Raw genomic sequence first — 26,358 nt, forward strand, 5'->3', positions numbered from 1 at the left:
TTATTTGCTGCATTGTGTGTCATCCAGATGCATCTGGATCACTAACAAAACAATAGCAATAGCAAGCGTTTATGCTTTTATTGGTGTCATCTATCTATAGTTCACTCTGTAACCTAATAAAGCAATATAAAAAAAATCCAGGTTTTGTGCCCTTGAGCTCACTAAGGGGAGGACGTGTATTTCTTAATTGTTTCAAAACTCCTTCTGTTCCCAGATCAGAATCATTAGATCTAACACAGATACTAAAATATTTGAGGCAGCTTGTAATAATGCCACTATGCCCCGCTGGAAAAGCCTGGCCCTGAATCTGCTGTTATGCTCTTCTCTATTCTGTGACATTATCATCAAGCTGCTATGTGGCATTTCTGTTCTTTCGACTACACCGCGTAAAGAAAATTGGCCTGCATCGTGCCTCTACATCCTCATAAAGATGCATTCTTTCAATTGTGCGGCTCATGAACTTTACAGTGAGAACAATAAAATTAGACTGTCACAAAAAGTCCAAAAGGAGTAAGCAATTCACCTCAAAGTGTGATCTAGCTCCCTCCCTCACTTGCCTCAGCAAAATTTTTTTAGATTTTAGGTTTTAGATATTTCACCATATGAATAAAATGTTAGTTATTAAAGCGACTGCCTGTCAGCTGTACGGCAGCTCAAACCCTTGTTACAGCAAATAATCCTACTCAAGTGTGAGCTGGCGTGTTACTCTGCTGGTGACTCCACTGTGGTGAAGGGCAAATGAAAAGGGCTTCCCTGTGGGATTAATAAAGTATCGCATTATTGTAAATGACATGGTTCATAAGTCTATCTATGTGAGAGACAGTGAGCTTGGCTTGTTTTGTCAAAAGCCACTGGATGTGCTCTGGGTGTTATTAGCTTGTGGTGGTGCTGCTGCTGTTGGTATCATGCTGTCCCAACACTGTTGTACCCCCCCCGGGGCACATCAATTCTGCTCACAGACACACTTAACTACTATTACACAATGTACACCACTTGCACACATATACGTGCACACGGTGGCAGATTTTAAACACATACACAGTAAAACTCATTCGCTCACTTGAACTATCTCTGTACTGATGATAACAGTCATGTAGTATAAGTGTGGTACATTTAAACGTACTCACACTGCTTCCGTGCGCACATACACACATGGCAAACCGTGGCCATTCTCCTGTGAAAGTGGTTTGGGTTTGGGGGCACAAACAGCTTAGCCATGCTGTGGAAATGACTTGCTAACAGATGCCAGGCTCTGACTGAGCCACAACATCCTGCAGGCAACACTTAGAATAGAATGAATCCCTTTTTTCCCCACTCTCTCTTTCTCTTCCTCACCTCCCTTTCATGTTATTCTCCCCTTTTGATGCTTTGTCACTTTATCCCCCTACCACTTTCTCTGGAGTGTTGCAACGCTGTTTGCATTACATTTCCCATACTGTCGAGGCTCACACAGCTCTGGGAGGGGCCAGGTGATGTTGAATCACAAGCAGGGATCTCTGGTCCAGCTGTCCAGCCATGCTAGTCCGTTTGTTGCCATATTTTGAACCAGTAGCTCACCCAGGTAACTACAAAAAGTTTAAATGATGCTTTCTTTCTCTCTCTCTCTGTTTGTCCAGGATGGTCGAGTACTCACTGGACCTGCAGAACATCAATCTGTCGGCCATTCGGACAGTGCGGGTCCTGCGGCCCCTCAAAGCCATCAACAGAGTGCCAAGTGAGAACATTTACACTGAGTGTGTTCTCATGTGACTGTGCATTTTCTGTGTTTGTGCTTGTAGTTTCACTTTGTGCGTAATGTCTGTCTGTCAGTCCACATAAAGCACAAATCCGTCTGCATGAAAATTCATGTATATGTGTTACATCTCTGGCTTTTTTGTGCACCCGCATGCCACCTGTTCCTCATGGGCGTCATTAAACATTCATCTTATGCTTAATCACACAGCCAGCTCAGGCCCTGAGTCACAGCTTTATCAGATTTACAAACTGTACATCAATGCTGCTTCACTGATCAGTCCGTGGCCATAACCCTGTTCCTCTCATCTAAAACTCCCATCTTGGCCAAACTTTTTAACTCCTATTGATTTCTTTGTCCTGCTGCCCTATCAGGCAGCTCTTAATCATTGTAAGCTCCAATTAGCCTGCCCGAGCTAGGTCCAGACTGGTCTCATCACTTAGTTCCAGCACTTTAGCAGTTGTGGGTAAGTAAGTTTAAGATAAGTAGTGAGAAATCCCTTTTTCATTTGTTTTGTCAATGAATGTAATACATTTTCTATTGATATCATAAATAAATGCATGCCTGATGTGATTATAAAAAGGTGAAGCAATTTTAGACTTTTTCTTAGATGTCTTTATCAAATGGCCGGAGTTCCCCCTCCCTGCAGAAAATATTGGCTAAACAAAGCTTATAAACTTAGGAACTTTTCTGAGAGAGACTTTAAGATATTCCGCTTTCACTTTTAAGTAATCATGAAATGAGTCCGCAGCAGATGGAGCTGGATGCATGAAAGCCCTGTTGCCTAATTCAGTTTGGACCTTGGGGACAGATACTGTAGGAAAAAGAGACCTTTCTAGTGACTGTGAACAGGAAAGTTTGACGTGTGAGGGAGGCGGACGAGCAGATAGAGTAGATACTGTATGTTTGACGCTGCTTGTGAGATGCTCTCTCTCTCTGGCCACACAGGCCCAGAGGACTGCAGGTGTTGGCTGTTACGACACTTTTGTCCACAAGCTTAGCTTCCTTTGAGTTATCACTACAAGCCAACATGTAAAACCTTTCCCTTTATTTCAACCAATTTACATAGCCTATCCTCTTGTTTTGCTTCTCTGCTGCTTTCAACACCTTCCTCTGAAAATACAGACCTCTGAGACAGATACTCACACAAAAAATAAACACAAAATTCTAGCTTTTCCTCTATCGAGAGCAAATTTGTACCGATTTTTGTTCCCCACGTAAGTGTCCAATCATGGCAGATTATTCGTGTTTAGCGCAATTACCTGAAAAAAGCAGCCTGTCTTCAGTGCCTGAGTTGATTTCAAATTTCCACACATTCTGAAGGACAAATTGCCTTTCAGGTGGAGCCATCAACAAGGAACCTACTCAGTCCAATATTTTAGACAGCCACGGCAGCAGCACTCAGAGAGTATGGCTGTTAACTGCATTACGCTTCAAGTGGTTTGATTAGGAGATATTGTGTGTAGTAGAGTACGCATAGTGTTTCAGGGGCAAGTGTACAGATTGTAAACAAATCTGCTTTTCTAGACGTGATTATGCGTCACGTCTAGCATGAATCTCCAGATACATGGGTTTGTCAGCATATGCATAGTTTATGCAGCAGATGCATGCGTATGTATATATGTGTTCCTGTGTGTGTATTATAGATGTGTGTGCATGAGCCTATACTTAGTTTCTCTTGTCCATATTTGTTCATACTGTAGTCACAGTGTCTGTGTGTGTGATGTGTACATGCTGTTATTGTTTACGTCGTTATCTGTAAGCTGCATGAGTGTGCGGCAGCTTGATTTCGTCCACTATTCCTGACCCCATTAGAGGTGAGGAAGCATGGGGATAAAGCTATTTGTTGCTTGTTTTGTTGGATTGCTACTTTGCCCACAGATACACAGGGAGCATGAGCACATCCTGACCCCTCACACACCTCAATTCGTAAGCCTCCAACAAAATGGCAAATAATAGTCGTGTGTGTGTGTGTGTGTGTGTGTGTGTGTGTGTGTGTGTGTGTGTGTGTGTGTGTGTGTGTGTGTGTGTGTGTGTGTGTACTGTTGTGTTAGACTCCTTTTTTTGATGAAATTGGTGTGAGACAGAATAGGAGTGGGAAAGACTACAAACACTACAGAAACTAGTGTTAGGAGGATGAGAACAGAAGAGAAGAGAACTCGCCTGGTCTTTAGTGAATAGTACAGACCGATAGTTGTAAATGTGTTTCCAATGTGGCATCCATTTTTATCTGGAATCAGCAGGAACTGGCAAACTGGTAGCTACAGTCACGGGGGGTAGAGGCAGGTAGAGAAGGAGAGAGAATGAGAAAAAAAAGAGGTAAAGCTCAGCTTAAAGCTAAAAAGCTGATTTCTTTTCTCTCTGGTTACTTTTGTTTGCTTTCCTTTCCTTTAATATTTGTTTTTTTTTGCATGTATCTTTTTCTCTCTCTTTTTTTTCTTTCATTCGTTCTTATTTTGGCACTCCCTGTTTTTTGGCACACCCTCGGGCCGTGTCTCATTCTCGTTCTCCCCTCTCCCCCTCCATCCGTCTCTCCCTCTCCTCACCCAATTAGGCCTAATGGAACAGTGGCCTAATGACAAGGACCCTGGGGAACAAACACATTTAGACTCGCCTCCAGCAGCCACCAGAGACACAGACACACCAGCAACGCTACTGCTCTCCGTTTAATACCAGTTGATGAGACAAATTAGCCACAGGAGGGAGACAAATTAGCCAGAGGAGGAAGACGGGTGCATACTCGCCTCAAGAAAAAGAGATAAAATTTTCATGAATTTCAGTTCCATTGCTTTATCACTCTCTAATCCAAAATCGACACATAAATGTCATGACAATCTGTCATTTACAACTAGTTTCTCTACAGAGAACTTGAACTTCACCTCAATAAAATACATTATTACAAAGGTTTGGTGCATATCGCACTTTTTGCCTTGGCTGAAAACACTTGAACAACTATTCAAAATCAATCAGTTCTACACATGTGGATACGTGCTGTATGTTGACTTGATAAATGGACCTAAACATGAGCACACACATTTTAAATGGGCACATAATCACTAATCTAGATTTAGTAAAAATCTAAATGGAGTGATAACGCTGATTAGCACTTAGGGGATAGAAGGAACATTTATTTTACTGTTAGCACTTGAGTTTACATGATTTGTGTTTGTGTGTAGTGCCTGAACTACAGGTATTTGCATTCTTGTAAATATTGTAAATGATGTGTGTACATCATCATCATCATCACTCACTCTCTCTTCCTCTCCTTCTGTCTCTCTCTCAGCATCTCTCCTGTCATTCTGTCAGTCTATTGGCAGTTTAGATGCACTGTTGTGTTTATGACACATTAACCTACTGTTGAGTTGTTATTCACGAATCCCAGTATGCCACTGAATAACACAAAACACACACACACACACACACACAAACACATCACATCAGATAAGTAGTGACATACACATATATAATCATACTCATAGTAACACCAAAACACACACACACACACACACATCTCTCTCTCAGGTGTCAGTAAGGCTGTGATCTCATCAGTGGGTATCACCTCTCTCTCTCTTCTTAGTCCAATCAGCTGTCATTATCTTCCGCTGTTCACATCTCAATATGTCATCACTGCAGGACGGGCCCATCCACAGGGGGATGAGGTCATCATTATTTGACAGGGGAGACGCCTGTAATTCTGCAATTAGGGTTTCATCTAATCATGAATGAGACCTCATGTAGTCTGATGACGTCTTCTATGGTTACGTTTAGGCTAATCAAAGGACTTAGGGTGGGGAAGAATGCTTGTCTTGGTTAAATGCAAAAGTCAAGACTGATTTGAAGCTAACCAAAGTGTTTTAGAAGCCTAAACCTTCCCACATGCTGGATTCAGGATGCAAACCTGAATCAACACCCCAGCCACCTCGCTGTGACTTCTCTGTGGTAAAAGAATGAAGCACTTCCTTGACTGGAAAAAGTCGAGGTTTAGTGTGAATAAAAATGCTACGTGCAGCACCATTCAAGTCCACATACCCATGAGAAGTTGTGCAATAAAGCAATCTATATGCAAATGTTTTTATCTCTCACTCTTCAATGGTGTAAGCCTGTGATAATCAATTATTGATTGATTGACCCGCTGAAACACACAGGTATGCGGATCCTGGTGAACCTGCTGCTAGACACTCTACCCATGCTGGGCAATGTGCTGCTGCTCTGCTTCTTCGTCTTCTTCATCTTCGGCATCATCGGTGTGCAGCTGTGGGCGGGGCTACTGAGGAACCGCTGCTACCTTGAGGAGAACTTCACCCTGTGAGTTAAACACTGTAGATCAGTATGTACAGTATGTGTGTGTTTACAGTGCATGTGTGTGTTGTGCCAATACGTTTGTGTGAATGGGCCACAAATCTCTTCAAGTCTGCGTCCTTTTCATCATGTCATACCGGTGAAAATGAAAAAGCCATGTTACAGTGATACATCTATTAAACTTATATGTTGTAAAATGTACAATTTGTGCAGTTTGTATATGAGCATACACACTGTAATATACACTAGCGTTTCTGCCTATTCCTCTTTCCATCTCTCTCAAGCTTCAAAGCAACAGTAACAGTACAGAATCTTTCACAGTTTGCAACTAAGAACGTGATCAGATTCCAGCTGCATGCCTCCATATTCATGACTCTACATGACGGCATCACCTACTGTGTCTGTGCATGAGTGACATTCACCAGTGTTCAGGAGGGTTTGATTTCATGGCATTCTCTCAGTTTCCTTTTTCATGCTGGCATCAGCTCGCTAAAGAGACTCATGCCCCTGATGTGTGTGTTCTAATATGTATATAAGCCATGTATACTACTCTGTGCCTCTGTGCACTGTCTCTGGTTATGCTGACACAGCGCTTACTAATGACAGATCTTATTGCCAGATGAAAGGGGACACGTGTCCGCCAGCTAGCACAGTCCTGTCTGCTTTGTCCTTACTTTAAAGTTGAGAGGCAACATTTACCGCAACAACCTCTACAGTAATCACTTCATGGGGTTGCTTTAATGTTTCCTACATTCATCTTCACTGGGCTAAAGGGTGATATAGTGATTAGAAGGCTCCACTTTGACTTTCCTGCATGGGTTAAAGCAGTGGACTACTACAATGTTTCAATCCAGCTTTAGAAAGCATTTTTCTTCCAGCCGGCTGGTCCGCAGATTCTTTAGCAATGATCTCACAGTGTTGCTTATTATTTAAGCAAAGTATTATTATGCATATTATTTTAAAGCATTGTCCCAACATATTATGCGGGTTTGTCAGGGCACTCTTGTGCTTAATTAGAAAGGTCGTTGTGAGTTAGCGCTTGAGGACTATTATGCTAAGTAAAGGGCTAACATTAGCTCTCTGAGAGGTTATAATAGAGTGGGCTAAGTGTTGCAGTCAAGTGCAGCATTCACTTTGGCATTTTACACCCTCCTTCTTTTGATCTCTACCTTTCTCTTTTCATGCCTTATTCCACCTTATTCTTGCCTCCGTGCCTTATTCTTTTATTTTCTTTTATTCTTTTAAGTCTCCAATTAGCTCGCCTATTTCTGCAGGTTGAAAAAAAATACATACAGAGCTTTTTGCGTTTTGTTGTGGAGACACATTCACACCTCTAAGCTGCCCCATTACAAAACACATCTTGCACTAATGGTAACAGAGAGCAAGCCAACAGCTTGCCCCTTGTTGATCTCTGTTTCTCCTCCTTAGTCCTCCTAACTATAACTATTTTCATATGGTGTGTCTTCTTTTCTGCCATGCTTTTTCAAACCAATCTTTCCTTCCCAACTGTCGCAGTCACTTAATATGATTGCAGGAAACTCTCTTTTCTCTGCAACTCTGTAGCCTTGATCCTTCCCTCCGTCTCGCTCTCCACTGGCAGGTGTGTTCTCAGTGTGATGCCAGGTTTTGCTGTGCCATGCTGTGCAATGCCAAGTCACCGGCAGGGAGGCAACAGCCTTCATTCATGCTCCACTACTCTGACAGGGGCTTTTTTCCTTTATCCCTTCCTCCAGTTTAGCACCATTAGTAAATCGCCAATTTGAATGCCACTGACAACCTTTCTCAACACTATTTCTTTTGAGTTAATCTCTGTTGTCAGTCCCTTGTGTCTGCCGTTGGATTGCATAAACTCTACTTTGCTTTAAGTCAGTGTAAGCTCAGTGGGTCTCAGTTCATACAGTGGGAAGTGTGTAGAGCCTGATATGACCACTGTTACTATCGATCCTGGAATTAGTGTGTGTGCATGTGTGTGGTTTGCGGTCGAGGTAGAAGGAGAAATTTTCCTCCAATGAATGTCAGCAGTATCTATCTCGCTATTGATGGGCGAGACGGAAGGATCAAGAGAATTGGAGAGAAAAGGAAAGGGGGAGATGACTGGAAATGAGAGAAGGGTGGGGAGTAGGGGAAATTTGAAAGCGAGAAGAAGGAAGAAGAAGAAGAAATAGAGTAGGGACAAATGGAGAAAAGACTGAAAAGGAGAAGAAAAAAGGAAGGGAAAGGATGAGAGGAACAAAAAGGACATAAACCATAAAAAGAAGAAATAAACACAAGATCATAAAGAGGGAGAAAAAGAGTTCAGGTGTTAAATGCACTGTAAGGCAAGATTGTACTCTATGCATATATGGTTGAGGTGAGTATATCAGGGTAAGCAGCAGGGCGAAGCAATTGTGTTTGTGCATGTGTGTGCATTACATATGATTTGCCTTCAGTCACCCTTTTCCTGATAAGTCCCTCCCCGCGCAGAAAAACAGAAAATGAGAGAGGAGACTGATATGTAAAGAGAAACAGGGAAACTGTGTGCGAAAAAGGCCGATACAGAGACAGCAAAAGGAGGGCTGAAGTGACAGACAGAGAGTGCAATGAGTAAATACTGCAGGTCGGGTGACCCTGAATGTGTGTGTTCAGTAATGGGCCAGCGGATGGAGAGGGTCTATTTTTGTCTTCCGCAGGCCCAGACCTTGGTATGAGCTTCCACAGCCTGCCCTCATTTACTCCACAGTCATGTCAGATCACACACACACACACATAATAGGCTTTGCTGAGTGGCTCGGCAGTGTGTGTTTTTTCCATTTTCAAAACCTTTCTCATTGTTTTCCCTAAATTTTTGTTCATTCTGACATTTGCATTCTTTCCTTTGCACGTCCAATCTATTGCTTTAAATGAACATGTCCTTATTGTTTTCAAGACAGGAGTGCTTTGAAGGCTTTACTTTTTTCTTCTTCTGTTTATTGGTTTATTGGTATGTATAAGGAAACTGGTATATACACACACTCATAATAGCCTCATCAGCACATACCTGTACCAATGGCAGCTAACTTTACCTTTAAATAAATCCACAGAGGAAGATAATCCTGCGTTCCCAGGTGGACACAAAGTGAAAGGCAGACTCTTTGGCATGCTACCATTAAAACTGAGAGGTATGGGAGATATCTGAGGAAATGATGAGGTGCTTTAGATGGTGGCAATCACTTAGATTCAGAATTTACAGATGTGTGTGTCATTAAGTTTGGCAGGAATCAGCCAAAGACACTACTCATTCACTCACTCACTCACCTGCGACGGGCACTTACACGGAGTGAATGAGTTCACTGCCAGTGTGTGTATGTGTGTAATAGGTGTCAATGCATGAGAGTGTAATCTGTTTTTCTGCAAATTTCACACTAGGACACACACACACACACATGCACAATCTCACTTTCCACATGACTTAGTTTACATGATTAAATGATGTTGTCTGGTGCTGATTTACTCATCTCCAACGGTGTGCTTGTCGATTGGTTAGTTAGCTTAGTAAATACCATTTTCATTTTCATTTTGCATGTATCTTTGACTACAAGTTATACAGCTGCTTCGATATCAGGACATCCCACGAATATCCAGATACAATAAGTGAGAATAGAAGGACTGGATTCTAATACATACTGTTTCCATTAGAAGATATGTGGACATGGTTCATTTCAGAGCACCCCTCCAGTGACCTCTTGGCACTCATTAAGATCTACACTTCTGAACACAGTGCATTGCAGAAAGTGATGTTTGATCATCTCCACCTATCACAGTCCCCAGTCACATGAGGCCCATGTGTTCAGCAGGGTAATCAGGTTTGTTTCTGCTTTGTCAAGACCAGACCAATTATTTACTTGCATGTAAAGTTTTATTTATTATTTATAGATTTTACAGTATGGGTGGAGCATTTGCTAGAAGGTTCTTTATGTCTTGTTTGAGTAGTTCAGAGAGAACATTGAGGGCAAAGGTTTAAATATATGTTAAATGGTGCAAAATAAATCTCATGATGCATTGATGGTTGTTTATAATGCTGTCACCAGGGCTCATTTGGGTCTTTACAATAGATGTATTGGTTTCAACAAAAAAAAGAACACAGATGCTGATGTAGGATTCAGTGACCCTCCTGAGATGGCAAAGCCAAATGCAAAAAAAGCAACGCAAAATTGATTCTAACTCTCTGGTTTACTGACCAACAAAGTACTTTATAAACTCAGAACAGCAAAGTCTGCTGCAAAACTTTAGGTGGTCTATTTAGAGTGGCAAGTTAACAACTGCTTTTCTTGTCCAAACCAATATATAAGCAACTATATGTAATTAAATGCGACATCTTAGGTGCTGCTTCATTTCTCCTCAAGCCACTCATTTTGTCATGTCCTGACCAACGCATGACCCTCCTTGTTTACCACACCTGTCAACACGCCTTTGGTTTTCTGCACTAGCTTTAGGCTGTGTTCGCTAGTTCACTGCTTGGTCAGGTTTTTCTCTCTCTCACAAACACACAGGCACACACACACACACTGTATAATATCACTTACAACGCCATACTGATCCATTTGTTATTCAAGTAAAGTCAACAGCTTTTGGATCTCCTTCTTTCCAGTGTGTGTGTGTGTGTGTGTGTGTGTGTGTGTGTGTGTGTGTGTGTGTGTGTGAAAAAAATGTTAGAGACAGGGACATGTAAAAGAATGAGGGTGTGAAAAAGAAAAGTTGTGTATGTATATATATTGCATATGCTGCTCTAAGGATATACTTGTGTGTATATGTGAAAGTGAGTATATACTCCCTATTCATGCAAGATAATTTGCATTTCTTCATTCACCCGCTTGCCTTCAATGATGCATTTATCCCACAGGCTTAGTTGAGTACTTCCGGGGATTTACTTCTGGCACTGCGCTATATAACGTCTCTCATTTCCCTCTTGCTCCCTCTTGAGTCTCCATTCACTGAAAATCTCATGAAATTCCCCAAATGAAGTAGTGAAACAGGATGAAAATCTATAATGTACTACATTATATATACAGACTATTCCATAACCAACTAACTTCGTTTCTCACCTTGTCCCAACCCCAGCTCTTCAGGTATGGCCCTTCCTGCTCCGTACTACCAGCCAGAGGAAGATGATGAACGCCCCTTCATCTGCTCCCTGGCATCCGATAATGGCATCATGTCATGTTCTGATGTGCCAGCGAGGCGCGAAGGAGGACGCACATGTTGCCTGGACAAGGAGGACGCGCTGCACAGACAGGCTCTGGGCCTGAGTCCCGAGCCGCTGGCCAATGGTAGTGGTGCTGGTGAAGCAATGGGTCTGTGCATCAACTGGAACCAGTATTACACTCGATGCCACACAGGACATAGTAACCCTCACAAAGGTGCCATCAACTTTGACAACATTGTCTACGCCTGGATCGTTATTTTTCAGGTATGAGTTTGAAGGCTGGTGAGGTAAAAATGTTTTACCCTGATATTCAAGAGTTAGCTACATTATATTTAATGAATTCTGAACGATCCATTGGATTTAAACATGTGATATAAACTATGCTGCACTAGTAGGTAAATGTTTGGTAAAGTAAAGTCTGTATGCAATTATCTTCTGCTGGGAAAGCCCTGGAATGACATTTGTTAATGTTGACTTGGAAGTGTTTATTTCTAAAGTATATTATTTCCTCCCAGGTGATCACGCTGGAGGGCTGGGTGGAGATCATGTATTATGTAATGGATGCCCATTCCTTCTACAACTTCATCTACTTCATTTTACTCATCATTGTAAGTAAAATTCATTCCTACATTTATCATCATATTTGTACTCTGCGTCCCTACCAGCCGACACATCTAGTGTACAGTTTGTTCTGATGATTAAAACATGAATAAATAAATAATGGAGTGTAACTGTAGTTAGACACTCTTGAGATTAAAATCCCTTATAACATTTCCAATATATGTGGACATCAGCGGTCTCCTGCCATCTATAAATTGATTGAGGATATTTCCTGAGTGGTGGATTGAAGTGTTAATAGACTTGTGGAAATCAATAGTAGCATAAAGGACTGTCTACAATCGATGTCTAAGGGAGGGAGGTGGATGTTATGTAAATTTATCTTGGTGGTGGTGAGCAGAAAAAAAGGAAGTGAAGAGGAGAAAGGACAGTGGAAAAGGACGAGAAAATGTATGTCTAAAAGAAAAAAAAGTACTGCATGCACATTGTGTGCAAGAGCTAGATCAGATCTTTGCTCTCAGTGCTTCATCGTGACTGCAGCTGTAAATTTCATCCCCTATTTGGCACAGCTGACCTGAGGTTGGCATTGCCATTGTAAGCACCTTTTGGGCACCCAAAGATAGTTGACATGGCATGACATGGTGTCACAGTGTAATAGCTTTTGCCTGGAATATGCTGCTACAGTGATCACAACCTCATGTGGATTTTTTTAGCCCCGTACTCCAGTTATAGTAATGTCCAGCACAGGACACATTGAACTGAACAGCTGATTACATCCTAAAACTGATCTGAAGAAACAAAACAAGCTAATTTGATTTAAAGTTCAATATACACAGCTCAGTTGTTTACACCTAACACCTAACAACCAGGCAAACACACACTGCTGCCTTTGTGATGCATGCTTGATTGACACAAATATGCCGTCCGTTTTGAGCTTCCTTGCAAGGCTCCAGTCAACTTGTAGTCAAAAGTCCTAAGGGATGCTTTGGAAGTATTGCTGACTCTATGAGAGGTTTTTTGGTCAGGCACTTTCATGGGTCCTAAAGGTGTTGTTCACACAGTGAGGGTCACATTAACTCTCTCATTCTTCCATTTTGTAGTCCTTTCTCTTATTCTCTTTTACTTACCTTTCTGTGTGTCTGCGTGTGTCGTTACGGAGTTGCAGTACCCTAAAGATTGGTAGTTGATCCTTTAAGTGTTTGTGTTCTCGGATACAAAACTCAGAGACAAAGAGAGCTTTGACCTCCACAGTGTCAAACAGAGTCTCATCTCTATCTGCTTGATACTTGATATACTGTCAAGTGTGCAAGTGTCTATATTGGTGTCACATTGAAGAGTGTAAGTAAATGGATTAAAGTGACTTAGAGCTAAGTGCTACCGAGAGGGCTGTTATTAGGAGGTTGTGCGTGTGTGTGTCTGTTTCAGAGAAAGAGAGAAAATATATAAACTTAAATGTATGTGACAGCATGGAAGCTCAGAGACACATGCAGTCAGTTGTAGGCTGTCATCTTAATGTGTGTGTGTGTGTGTGTGTGTGTGTGTAAGGGCTTTTGTCTATGTATGTGTATGTATGTGTGTGTGTGTCTGTGTGTGTGTGTGTGTGTGTGTGTGTGTGTGTGTGTTTGCATGCATGCATAATGCAGTGATCATCTGAATGCGTGATATTGGACTGCCTTCCCTGATTATGCGCAAAGCTGTCTACTGATCAGAATCACAGAATAGACACACACACACACACACACACACACACACACAGATGCAAGTCTGGAGGGAAATCAAAGCCCCACACACCTGCAGACATGCTTTGACCCACAGGCCACAGATGGGCATCTCTCCTCCCTCTCTCCACGCACACTCCTCTCTCTTTCTATCTCTCTGAATATCTCTGGAGTCTCCTCTTTTTCATTCCTCCCAGCTTCCCCAGTCTCTCCCTCACCTTCCCCTACATCTTTGATCACTGTGGACGAAAGTCTATAGGTGGAAGGTCATAAAGTTTGGATTTTATCTGTGCATGTTTTATGGAGTGGTCCTGCTCCAAATGTTTTGGCCTTGTAGGTGTATACGGGTGATTGTGTGCGTTCTCAATATGTGTCTGTCTGAGAGTTTGTCCGAGGAGAAGCAGGGAAACATGTTCAGATTTGTAATGAACAAAACCGAGACTCTCCTACAAGCTGTTCCATCCATCCAGCAGTCTGGTTTTTGAGTTGTTCAGCATTAGCTCATATTGATCTAATCATTGTTCCGTAACCAGCTTGGAGTAGTCCAATAAAAGCCATTTCAGCAGTCCTGTAGTGATTCCCATTACTGCCACTAAAAGGGTCAGCCAACACGTACCGTTCACAATGCACCCCGTCCCCTCTCTGCAACTCTCCCTCCAACCCTCGCTTTGACTCATGATGAGAAAATGAAAGCTCTTTTGTGAAAAAGAGTACAAAATAGAGATATACTGACTCTTCGTGGGAAGCATTGTGGAGCTTGAGAAAAGTAAAGACAGATATTGAGTTGGAGAAGGGGCGGGAGGGGAAGTTAAGGCAAGTCAGAGTTAGAGAATAAAAGGAAGAGAAAGAGAAAGATAGCCAGACGCTGAACTGTGCTTTGGGCATGTGTTGGCTCTGTCTGTCTGCTCCAATCAGCCTCGGTTTGGTGGGAAGCCAGTCCTCAGAGACCTTTATCATGTGTGCTAACATTTCTACAGGGGGATTGGCACACATTATTAGAATCAGCAAGTGTGTGTGCTTGATGTAAAAACAAGTCTGTGTTTACCATTGGAAAATCCCAATTCTTCACATATTTCATGTTTCTTAAATGAGAAACATCTGCTTTAGCCATAGGCTGATTATTTAAATAAGACACTGCACTGACTGTTATTGTTTTAGTTCGGGTTTCTTCTCGGTTAAGTTTGTTAAATCATGATTTACTTACCCCTTTTCTTTTCTACAGAACAATTCATTCTTTGGGCTAAATATTAGCTTATGTTCCCTGCAGTGATTTCCCATTGTTTGTTTTATCTCACTTCATGTGCTGCACGTCTCAACTCCACTAACAGGTTCCACATCCGTACATGGTCTAACTCTCCGTTTGTTGTTCCACGTCCATCCAGATTGGTTCCTTCTTCATGATCAACCTGTGCCTGGTGGTCATCGCCACCCAGTTCTCAGAGACCAAACAGCGGGAGCACCAGCTGATGCAGGAGCAGAGGGCGCAGTGCCTGTCCTCCTCCACCCTGGCCAGCATGGCTGAGCCAGGAGATTGTTACGAGGAGATCTTCCAGCTGGTCTGCCATGTCCTCCGCAAAGCTAAGAGGAGATCGGCAGCTCTCTACTACACACTGAGGGGCAAGCCCCCGCCAGCTGGTGGAGGCAGGGGTAACAGGCGTGGTGGAGGGAACGTGAACGGAGAGCGGCATCATTCCAGGCACCCAAGATGTGAGTAGGAGGGCCTCAGCAGATGACATCTGAATATGTCTTCATTTCAGACAACATGTTTTAGTGACTTGAAAAAGGGTTAGGCTCACACATGGGAAGTTAAACTAGGTTTGACTACAGATGTGGCTGCATTTTAATAGGTTTTAGGAGTGATTTACTGTTTACTTATCTTTTGCAAGAATTGCAAATACTTGTTTCAAAAGAACATCAGAAATTAAAGTGCATCCATAATCTCTCTTTCCCGTCTCTGCATCTGTCTAGCATCCCACTGTCCACACCAAAGCAAGCACGACCACGACTCACAGCCTCTAGCCAACTCCATCAGTCTGGCTGTCCCTCAGAATCCCGAAGACTGCCCTATATGTGCATTATCACTGAAAGAGGGGGTTAGGGCTGTGGGATCCTCCGCCAACGGGGAGGAAGACGAGGAGGATGCGGTGAAAGAGACGAGCAAGGAGGAGAACCATCTAGAGGAGAGGGGAGATGGAGAGAGGAAGAGGAAGAGGACATGCTTTGGACATTGTAAAGACATTTGGAATGACATGAGGAGGAAACTGTGGGGCATTGTGGAGAGCAAGTACTTCAGCAGGGGCATTATGATCGCTATTCTCATCAACACCATCAGTATGGGCATCGAGCATCATAACCAGGTAAGATGATATAGTCAATGCTGTCACATAAATGTTGTTCCTGACACCGTTCATGCAGTGGCAATATGCTATTTTAACTGAAGAGTGGCCTTTATTTTGAAACTACTATTGGAGAGGGGTCTTCAGTTTTTTTTGGTTTGTTTGTTTTTTATATTTGATCATATTAGAGTAGGAAGCTTCCTAGTTTTCACTCCTACTGTCTTGATTTGCTATTTGATATGTGTTGCAAACTCAACGCATCCTCCTTGTGTTTCACATCATTCCAGTGATTCAAAGGCCATGATCTCCCCGCTTTCATCGTGAAATTTCTGCTGTGATGCATTTCATTGACAGTAGGCTAATATCTAGAAAGAAAAGCAAAGTAAAATTGATCACCATCAATTAATCAAATAGTAAGAACAGTGTTTTTTGTTCAAAAGAGTTTTTTTTTGTTCAATGTTCAGTTTTTTTACCACTTTTTGTTGCATGTCTTTGTTGGTGACTGGCTTATATTTTAGACAAGATAGTGAATGGTTTGAAAATTGGTAAATACAATGGTCATTGTAGGAATATGCCCTGCCTTTAATCCCTCAGACTGACATACTATAGTGTCGATAGAGTGTGTTCGCTCCCCTCTCACTCCCACAAATCACCACAGCCTCAGCAGATAAACCACTATCACTGCTGATGAAGCATTGCTGCTAGAAATATCTTAATAGCAGATGACATTCAGAGGGATGAGTGTGGGAGTGGAGCATCACTGCCATGCAGTTTCCTGACAGAGGTGTAAACATTTAGCCTAGCGGTAGACAAAACCGAGCTGGCTTTTAACATTGGCCAGGCTCCTCGGAGGCAGACAAGGCAGGTGTCTGAGAGCGAGAGTGGGAGAAGCCTGCCAAGAGTCCACATGCACACGTGCATGCAAACACAAACACATGTAAGCACGCACACATACAATACACATCCATTTGTGTCCAGCGTGTGCATGCACATAGCCAAATATCTTTTTGTATTTGTGCATGTGCACCATCGGAAACACATGCAGGTACACACACTCACAAGCTGTTACATAAAACAGCTTTTTCTTTTTCCTTCATTTCCTCTCTCAACTCATGCTGTCTGTTTTCTCTTTCTCTTCATTTTTTTCTATTTTTCTCTCCGACTCCCTCCCTTGTTAATTTTACTTCCACCTCTCTCCCCTTACTTTCCGTAAATCCCTCTGTGCACCTTTCCTTTGCACGTTCCTTCCCCCCCTCGCTCCTTTGTTCCTTGCTGTCTTCCTTCCTTCCGTCCTTCCCGCCTTACCCCAAGTGTCTCATCTACGCTCTGACTCTCTTTTACCTCCCTCAGTTTCACCCTCCATCTCCCCGCTTCTCTCTCCCTCTCGCTCTCTCATCCACCCACTCACTCTTTGACAGCGTACAGAGTAGTTGCTTTCTCTCATCTCTGAAGACTCTAAAAATAAACGAGGATTGTGGGGGGAAGGAAGAGAAGGAGACCAGGAAGAGGGGAAGAGCGAGGCAGACGCCGGTTACACAGCAGTTTTCAGCTCAATTCCCTGCGTGATTCTGTGTGTGAGTGAGCGTGTCCGTGTCAGAATAGGCATGTATGCAGAAACACACATATACATTTGCATGCACACACTCGCAGACGCTTTTTCTGTCTGTCTGTTTCTTGAGTCTTTCCCTCTCCACAATTTCCACAGGCTGACAAAGATGCAGTGGTACAAGTGAGTGTTTTTGCTCTGCAGCAGAAAAGTCTTACCTCATGCAATTTTGTTCTAAAACAAGAACTCTGAAAGTGATGCGCTTCTCCCTGAAAAACGGCTAACCACAGGGCTGCCTTACTTGCACCACACCCTACTTAAGGGAAATGTGCGTGTGGTTTCAAATAAAACAATGCATATTGTTCTATATAGGTATGGCCTTGCAATTTATGATTGTGATCTTTGACTATCAAAGATTTTTTTTTTTCATATTTATGTTGGATTATAACTCAGTAATTCATCACATGATGTTGCGCGTTGGCAAGTTGAAAGAGGAGCAGCCTATTTGCATTCATGCTATGTGTGTTCGTGTCTGGACATCTCTGTGTGGAAAAGAAATTGGCACACTGTAACTCAGGCTTGGAAGCTGCAGCTCATTCATTCATATTCAAGCAACATTCACTCGCTGACTGAGGGTGCATTTCAAGAGAGAAACAGGGAGATGATATTTGTATGGGAAGATAAAATATGAGATATTATTTAGCAGATGAGAAAATTAGGGAACAGGTGGCGTGTAACATGGGAGAACAGAGGTATAAGGATATGAGGAGAAGCATGACCAGGGAATGAAAGGCAATGGGTCAAGAAGAAGCAGAGCAGAAATGGGGGAGAAAGCAAGGAGACGGAGGAAAGACGGTATTTTGTCTGAGTTAAACTGTGGTGTCAAGAGCCGTGATGGTTCTGTCAATAGCAATAAATCTCATATCCTGTGTTTGTACTAGTGAGTGAGTTGTGGACATAGGTCAAGGTTAGAGCTAACTGCTGAGGGGTAAAACGTGTTTGTGTCTGTGCATCTTTGTACATTTATCCCATCTAGTAGTTGTATTTCTTTTAATATGATTTTCATTTTCATCATCTAAACAACTCTGTAGTCCGCTGATTGGTCCAGCTTCCAGCTACAGTGCAGAGCTCGAACGAGTCTCAGTAGATGTTTTCCAGAACATTGTAGTCAAAATTGAGCTCATGGGATTTAGGTTGGTTTTGTGGGCTTTTTATCATTCTTACTCTTTCCCACCTTTAATCAAGTATTTTCCTCTCCTCTCCTCCATCATGTCATCATCTACTCCTAAACAATCCCTCTGCTCGCTCATTCTTTTTCCCCCTCCTTCAGCTGGGTTCTTCCTCTACCGTTCTGCCTCCTCTGATCGACAGGAGGATATTGATTGGGAAGAGATGGGTCTGCCTGATAATGAGACTCAGAAAGAGAAAGAAAAGGGGGATGGAGATAGATTGGGAGAAAAAGCGGATTAGAGGAGGCGTGGGGGGGGGGGGGGGGGGGGCGCGGGGGTAATAGTGTGTTTTTTTCTTTCTCTGACATGGTTTGCAAACTTTGGCAGGGCTAGCTGGCTATTTCTCCGCTGGCTTTGAAACTGAAATTCACGGGGGGTATCAGAGAAAGCATCTGATCCATATCGTGCACAACACACACACACTCACACACACACACACACACACACACAGTGTATACTTGCATGAAGCGAGTCTGCTTGTGCACACGCACATACAAATGGAAATAAACCCGCAATTGACTGGAGCGTGTGTGTGTGTGTGTGTGTGTGTGTGTGTGTGTGTGTGTGTGTGTGTGTGTGTGTGTGTGTGTGTGTGTGTGTGTGTGTGTGTGTGTGTGTGTTTGCTTCTTGTGTGTGCGGTTAGTGTATGTATGTGTTCTTGTATGTGCTCTTTGCCAATTCTTGCCAGATAAAATGCTCTCCTATTCAGCTAGTGTTTGACACCATGTGCTACACAGACAATACACACTCTCCATTCCCTTTTTCATTATTCCTGTTTCCTATTATAAGCGATGTGATGTTCCCTGAGTTTTCCTTTACAATTCAACATAAACAGCTGTGCTAAAAAACACAATTTGTTTCCCCTTTTTTGAGTCTCTTTCCTTCCTCCACGTCTGTTGCCTATCTAAGAGAAGGTGTGTGTGTTAATTTTATTTGCCAGGTGAGAGAGAATTGTCTTCACAACTGATTGACAGTTTGAGTGACAGCCTTTTCAACACAGGCGGAGAAATGTGATGCGTACACAATTGTTTTCTTCACTGTGGCTCCCGCATCTTTTGATTGCAAAGCAGTGGTTTGATATCAACTATGTTTTTATCTCTTTGTCTGTACCTGCCACCCTGTGTCTATCGCTGCTCTGTTTTTACCTTGGGATGCGTGCAACTCGAACCCCTCTTATCTTTTGCCTACCACTCATTGCGCCACTCTGTCTATACCCACTTCTGCATCTTACTTTCTATTTTCATTATCTATTTTTGTTTCTGTGTTTCCTGCCTCCACCCAGCCCGACGAGCTGACCAATGTCCTGGAGATCTGCAACATTGTCTTCACCAGCATGTTCACCCTGGAGATGATCCTAAAGCTGACTGCTTTTGGCTTCTTTGAGTACCTGAGGAACCCCTACAACATCTTTGATGGCATCATTGTCATCATCAGGTTTGCAATCTATAAAATCATTTGCTGATTGTTAAGTTAGCTTGTCCTTTAGTGAGCAAGAGTTGACCCAAAATGTAAAAAATGAAATATAACATGTACAAACTTTGTCCAAAACCATAGAATCCAGAGCCTGAGATTCGTAGCTTCAAATCACTCATTAATTAAGAGAGCTTTTATCCAAACATGTGTAATGATTGTCCAAATAATGCATATCTAATTGTGTTTCAAGACATTTCTTCGACTGTTCCAATTAGATTTTTCATCTTTTTTGGTGTATTCCCCACTGAGCTTTGCATTTAACTAAACTCCTTCTTTTATGTGTCAGATGGTTAATATAGGAACTGTCTCGCAGCATGGGGCTAAAATATGTAAATGCAGCAGTATTCCTTATCATGCCAGTATGGATTATGTGGTCATAGACTCAGAATTTCTGTGCAGTGATGTGTTTTTATTCAGTATAAAGGACTGACTTATCCTCTTATCTAATCATCTCTTATCTGGTCTTTCCCTCCCCTCGATTGATTTCTATTTATTTTTATGATCTTCCTCTCCCCACATTCCCCGAGTATAACAATACGCATTTATTTTGCTACCAATTTCCACTTTTTTCTTTTGATTTCTCCACATCTTCCAACTTCTCACTTTATCTCTGTCTCTCTCTGAACACACATCCACCCAACGCTACACACACACCCCAGTGTGTGTGAGATCATCGGCCAAGCAGACGGCGGCCTGTCAGTGCTGAGGACCTTCAGGCTGCTGAGGGTCATTAAGCTGGTGAGGTTCATGCCTGCACTGAGAAGGCAGCTGGTGGTGCTGATGAAGACTATGGACAACGTGGCCACTTTCTGTATGCTGCTCATGCTCTTCATCTTCATATTCAGGTAACGGAAGGGCACAGGAGCATGTGTTTAGTCCAAGACTCAAAGAAAGTGTAAATGAGAACATGTGGAGTCGGAGAACAGAGATTGGGGTGTGTATGTGTGTGTATGCTGCATGTCATCCCCTCTCTCTGTCCCGCCTTTCCTGTCTCTCTTCAGCAGCTATCTAATAAAAGCAAACATGCCCAAAAAAAAAGAATATCAGCAGATTAAGATAGACAAAAATATAATAGTAGAGCACCGTGCAGGCAGCCGTAGCCAAAGGCCTCGACACAGTTTGTGCAAAATAATAGGATTAACTTCTAATTATTGGAGTTCCCCCATTTTTGCCCAAACCATGTCGAGGCTTTTCTCTTTGACCTCCAGAATTACTTCTGCCGTGAAAGTTATGAGTACCTTGACTTGTTTGTCTGTCTGTCAGCAGGATATTATATATATATTAAACTGACAGATAGAAACTGAACTCAGATTCAAACGGCATATTGATGAATTGCTTTAATTTAAAATGGACATGAATATATTGAAGTTTTGACCATAAAAATGGTTGACCATTAGCAGTGCCTTCCATTTACATGAATTTACGAAGGACTCATGATCATGACGATCATTCCACTGGGTCAAATCTAAGGAATGGAGAGAGTGAGTTGTCCTAATATTTTAAAAAAGTATTATATAAATTACATGTGGATGCTGAAAATTTACAGTAACATAATCATTCAGCCTAATCACACACACACACACTCACACCCTACTCTGTTTTTCTCCAATTTCCTGAAAATCAAGATGGTATTAACAGAGCTATTGTTATTTGAATCATTTATCATAAATGTGGGAAGTGCAACAGTTTTTACATAGATACACAGCAGCATAATGCTATTACCCAAGCCCTGCTTGTATCTTTATGTGTGCACTGCTCTGTTTGTGACTTCATGTGTGTGGATATGCGTACCTGCCAACCCGCTTCTTTACCCCTGCAGCACAGCAATCAAGTGTGCCAAGACAGATGGCTTCAGAGCTTTTAGCCAGCTAACGCTAGCCTGAGCGAGTGGCATTTGGCCTATGCATCTACCCGCTGCAGCTTTTAGTGAGCAGTAAATGTACAGCACCACTACACCACCACACAGCTAAGACTTAAACCTTGAAAATCTCTCCATAAGAAAGCAGCGATGAATGAGAATATAAACGTCACTGTCTGGGTTTTGCAGTCTTGTGACGACAGCAAACAGATGGATGCAGGTAGATGGAAAGAGAGTGAAAGATAAAAAATAGAGCTTAGAAATAGTAATTGTAACGGTTGTATGTCATGTTATGTGTTTTGATTTTGAGTGCATGTACCTAACCCTAACCACAATTCTTCACATTGTCTGCAAGTGTCATAAACAAAGAGCATACTTAAATTCTCAACTTACTTCTTCAACACACAAATAACCAACATAAATGCACAGTACTCTTCTACTATGACAGCAGTGTGGCTGAATTATTGGAGGAATCCCTTCTTGTGTTGCAGCATCCTGGGGATGCATATCTTTGGCTGTAAGTTCAGTCTGAAGACAGAGGCAGGAGACACAGTGCCCGACAGGAAGAACTTTGACTCCTTGCTCTGGGCCATCGTCACTGTCTTTCAGGTACGAATAGTTTAAACACACTCACATCCTCACACTTTCAACACTTTGGTTTCACAACTGAAGTAAATGTGTTATAGAACATGTGTTTATTTTTTGTACCTGTGCGCCCATGTGTGTGTGTACTACATGTGTGTGTTCCTGCTCCACTCTGTATGTATGTTTTCTGTAGATTCTGACTCAGGAGGACTGGAACATGGTGCTGTACAATGGCATGGCATCCACCACGCCCTGCGCTGCTCTCTACTTTGTAGCTCTTATGACATTTGGAAACTATGTGCTCTTCAATTTACTGGTTGCCATCTTGGTTGAGGGTTTCCAGGCTGAGGTAAGACATCTTGGTTTAGAGCATTGGACAGTATGCACTTTGAAAAGACAAATGAACAAAACCAAATGTGATATGGGACAAGCTGGCCAATCATGTTGTTTTCTTGTGGTTTGTTTATTATTGCTATAAGCTCAGAATGGGATGCAGACTTTGACACAATCAATCATATGTTGAGTTATTCAACTGTTGTGGTAGAAACAATCTTGTCGCACAATTGAAAGAAATACAGTGTCTTCGTCCCTATTTTGAAAATAGATGTGCTGTATGTACTGTGTGTAGAAGGATTTGTTCAGCAACAGCAATAAATGATGAATAAGATGGGTTGAATATTGAACCTCAGTACTTTGTGAGCACTGACCTGTCAGAGTTACAACTGATTAGACGATTGAAAGTAGTCTCCCAGGTGGGCTTGGGAGAAAATTGCTCCTTAGATAGTTGGTTAATAAGCAGAGGACAAATGATTGGCGGTTCCTATTTAAATTAGCTTGTGATTGATCATTATTTCTACATGTTCTACTCTTTCTCCCACTCTCTGCTTGTTACCATCCCTTCTCTCGTCTCCTCCTCCTCTCCGTGTCCCCTTATCCCTCTCCTCTTCTCCCTGTGTCTCTCTTTCTCTCTCACCCATTCATTTTCTCTCTCTCTCTCTCTCTCTCTCTCTCACTGTCCCCAATACAGGGCGATGCAAACCGCTCTTACTCAGACGATGACAGGTCTTCCTGTAATTTTGAGGAGAATGATAAGCAGAAAGACTCTCTGCATCTCTCAGGTATTAAATGCCTCTTGGAGCTTTGTTTAATAAATGTTGATTTCCTCTTAACTCGGATTAAATGACATTTCACCTTGCACCTCCCATGCAGCACCCCTAAATGTGGGGTGCTGCATGGGAACTGTTTATGTGTATTTACAACTTTTACAACAGTTAGAATCATTTCCAGTTTACCCCTCTCAAACAAAATGATCAACTTTAAACTAACCACACCTCTGTAAAGAGATCATTTAACATTATTCAGAATTTCACTTCACTTCTTTTATCATTTCCAAACAAACAGAATTGCAAACTCAAAACTAATCCTGCTGGAAGGTCGTAATGTAACCAAACCTCTATTCAGCACTCTGACGGAGCTGTTTCGTTGTGCCTTGGGCATCAGAAACGTTACCTGTCGTCCGATTTCCACAACAAACATTTCTAAGCATCTTTTTCCAGTCTGAAATGTAAGCTGCGCAAACTTTAAATAATGCATGCCTGATGCCATTTCTCCAGCCACTCCTCCCCCCTCTTCTCCCTGTGGGCACAACAAAAGTGAACTCACCAAGAAACAGCCAAAGCACCATGCAGCATAGAGTAGCATTTAGCAGCACATTAGGGAGGCCTCTGATGATGTCTGATCACAGTCCTCCTGAGCCTTTTAAATGTCAGCTTACCTGGAAAAAACACATTTGGAATGTTAATGGTTCCTTGAGACCTCTTCTTCCAAAAGATATGTGTGAGAATGGACAAACCACTGCCAGATATTCCTCTCTTTCACAATTACGAGCTCCTCTCTGGCTCCTGTAAAGTGATTTAGTGTAGATTAAACCCTCCTCTGCCTCTCTGAGCTGGCCATAACATCATTTTGGGAGGTTTATGTTGTAAAGTGATGAAGAGTGCCAAGTTCCGCCTCGGAAGGAGGGAAAGGCTTGTTTAATTCTGTCTTTCTTTCTTTGATTGTTTTCTCCGCTCATCCATCTTATCTCACTTCCTCCCCTCCCTTCATCACCCCTTGTCCCTTTCCTCCAACTTCTTCTCTCCACTCCATCTTTCCTACAGACCCAAAGATCTGTACACTAACCCCTAACGGGCACCTGGACTTGTCCCCACTGCCCCCTGGTCTGTTTCCTGGAGAGAGGTTGACCTTTGCTCTCGGCTCCAGGAAGAACAGTGTCATTTCTCTTGGCAGGGCCAACCTGGAACAGAGGGCTGTGGTGAGTGGAGAGGCCTGTAAAGAGAGAAGCTGAAAAAACTACATAGCTGCTGTGGCACTTCCATGTTTCATGTAATGAGTAGCATATGAATACATTGCTATATTCTTCTTCATTCCATTATTATGAGATGTGTGTGGTCATTGGGTCAGTTTGTTTTTGTTAGTAATCCAGGTTCAGATAGAGTGTGTCTCAGAATTACAGGAGATGGAAGAAACCTCTCTCTTCTCTCTCAGTATCCAGGTCGAAGTTACCACAACTGGGGCCGCCCACTGCCTCCCCATCCTCAGGCTTTGTGGGCCCGTCGTTCCAGCTGGAACAGCTTGGGAGGATGCCGCCCCTGCTCCTCCTCGTCTCCCTCCTCTAGTCCAGTTTTCACCCCCACTTCTGCAAGGCCCTTCTATGGCTACGGCCTGGGGGGTCTTGGCGGAGTGGTTGGAGGAAGCCTTCGCATCCGGGGTCCCCGGGCCTCTTCATCCCCGCACCGCCACCTCCACCATGTCCACCCAGATGAGGAGGAGTCTCTCCTCTCTCCTCCTGCTGTTGCACCACGCTCTTTTCACCTTCCCCACCCTGTGCTCCCGGGCCACTTTGTGCCCAGGAGGGACCGCAGAGCTCTATCACTAGAGCTGCCCCACCTGCTGCAGGTCCCAGGACCCCCGCACCATCCGCTGCCGCCACACCACCCGCTGCCCCCCATGGCGCTCCATGCTCCCCACAGAAAGAAGAGCTTCTCTGGGGGGGTGGTAATCAGCGGAGGGGGTGGTGGTGGCATCGACAGTCTGGGTGGCTTAGGAGGGGTACACCAAGACTGTAATGGCAAGACTCCTCTGTCTCAGCTTCTCCAGCCGCCTCCTAGACACCCGACTGAGCAGGCTGGAGGGGCGAACCCCCAGAGCCAGCTGATGGCTGACGTCTTCCCCCAGGTTAACACACGCAGCAAGGACCGGGAGGACCTGGATGATGACATTGACTATGTAAGTTACCATTAAGTGTGTGTTGGAGGGGGGGAATTAAACGGTAATAGCATTAGGAGAAGCCTGGTGAGTGAGTGGAGTAAGCTTATGCAATCATACGGCTTTCCTATGATACACAGTCCAATTGCACAGATGCAGATAAGCATCCCTAAAACAGTATGTAGCAACATCTAAAAGGAACAAAGAAACACAATCTAGCCTTGTGATTCTCAATAACCGAACCATTAGCTTTTATGTTAAAGTAAAGATTTTACACATGCAATAATCTCCTGCTCCCTTGTGTAGGATTTTCAAGTACTTTGTATAAAGCCTGCACTCCCTATCACCTGGGCCCCATGGGAGACCCATTGTTTTCATTGTAAACAAGTCTGTGTACGAGGGAAACAAGGTTAATTAGAAAGGACTATTTAGACAGCGGGGGAGAGAGCTATACGGATGGTAATGTTGGAAGATGCTTCGAGCTGTTGCTATAGAAGTGCCTCACTTTCGTAAATAATTTAAATAGGGAGTCTAAACAGGCGGTTTCTCTTTGCAGTTCTGTGTGTCTTTTTGTTTACTGCATGATTATATCGTGC

The 26,358-nt window shown here is 43.0% G+C and overlaps 1 protein-coding gene across 1 annotated transcript in view; it reads left to right on the top strand.

The window, feature by feature from the left end:
- The window catches only part of cacna1ia (calcium voltage-gated channel subunit alpha1 Ia), a 101,038-nt gene that overhangs the window by 43,663 nt on the left and 31,017 nt on the right, over positions 1-26,358 (top strand). The window contains exons 4-16 of the mRNA XM_070923358.1: positions 1,617-1,714; positions 5,878-6,037; positions 11,108-11,456; positions 11,708-11,800; positions 14,851-15,175; positions 15,437-15,825; positions 19,862-20,013; positions 20,712-20,897; positions 22,402-22,519; positions 22,689-22,844; positions 23,523-23,613; positions 24,655-24,809; positions 25,043-25,783. Coding sequence (XP_070779459.1) covers positions 1,617-1,714; positions 5,878-6,037; positions 11,108-11,456; positions 11,708-11,800; positions 14,851-15,175; positions 15,437-15,825; positions 19,862-20,013; positions 20,712-20,897; positions 22,402-22,519; positions 22,689-22,844; positions 23,523-23,613; positions 24,655-24,809; positions 25,043-25,783 — 3,013 coding nt within the window. The remainder of the gene's footprint in view (positions 1-1,616; positions 1,715-5,877; positions 6,038-11,107; positions 11,457-11,707; positions 11,801-14,850; positions 15,176-15,436; positions 15,826-19,861; positions 20,014-20,711; positions 20,898-22,401; positions 22,520-22,688; positions 22,845-23,522; positions 23,614-24,654; positions 24,810-25,042; positions 25,784-26,358) is intronic.

This window comes from Enoplosus armatus, chromosome 17 (genome assembly GCF_043641665.1).
Source record: "Enoplosus armatus isolate fEnoArm2 chromosome 17, fEnoArm2.hap1, whole genome shotgun sequence".
In the NCBI taxonomy this organism is placed as follows: domain Eukaryota; kingdom Metazoa; phylum Chordata; class Actinopteri; order Centrarchiformes; family Enoplosidae; genus Enoplosus; species Enoplosus armatus.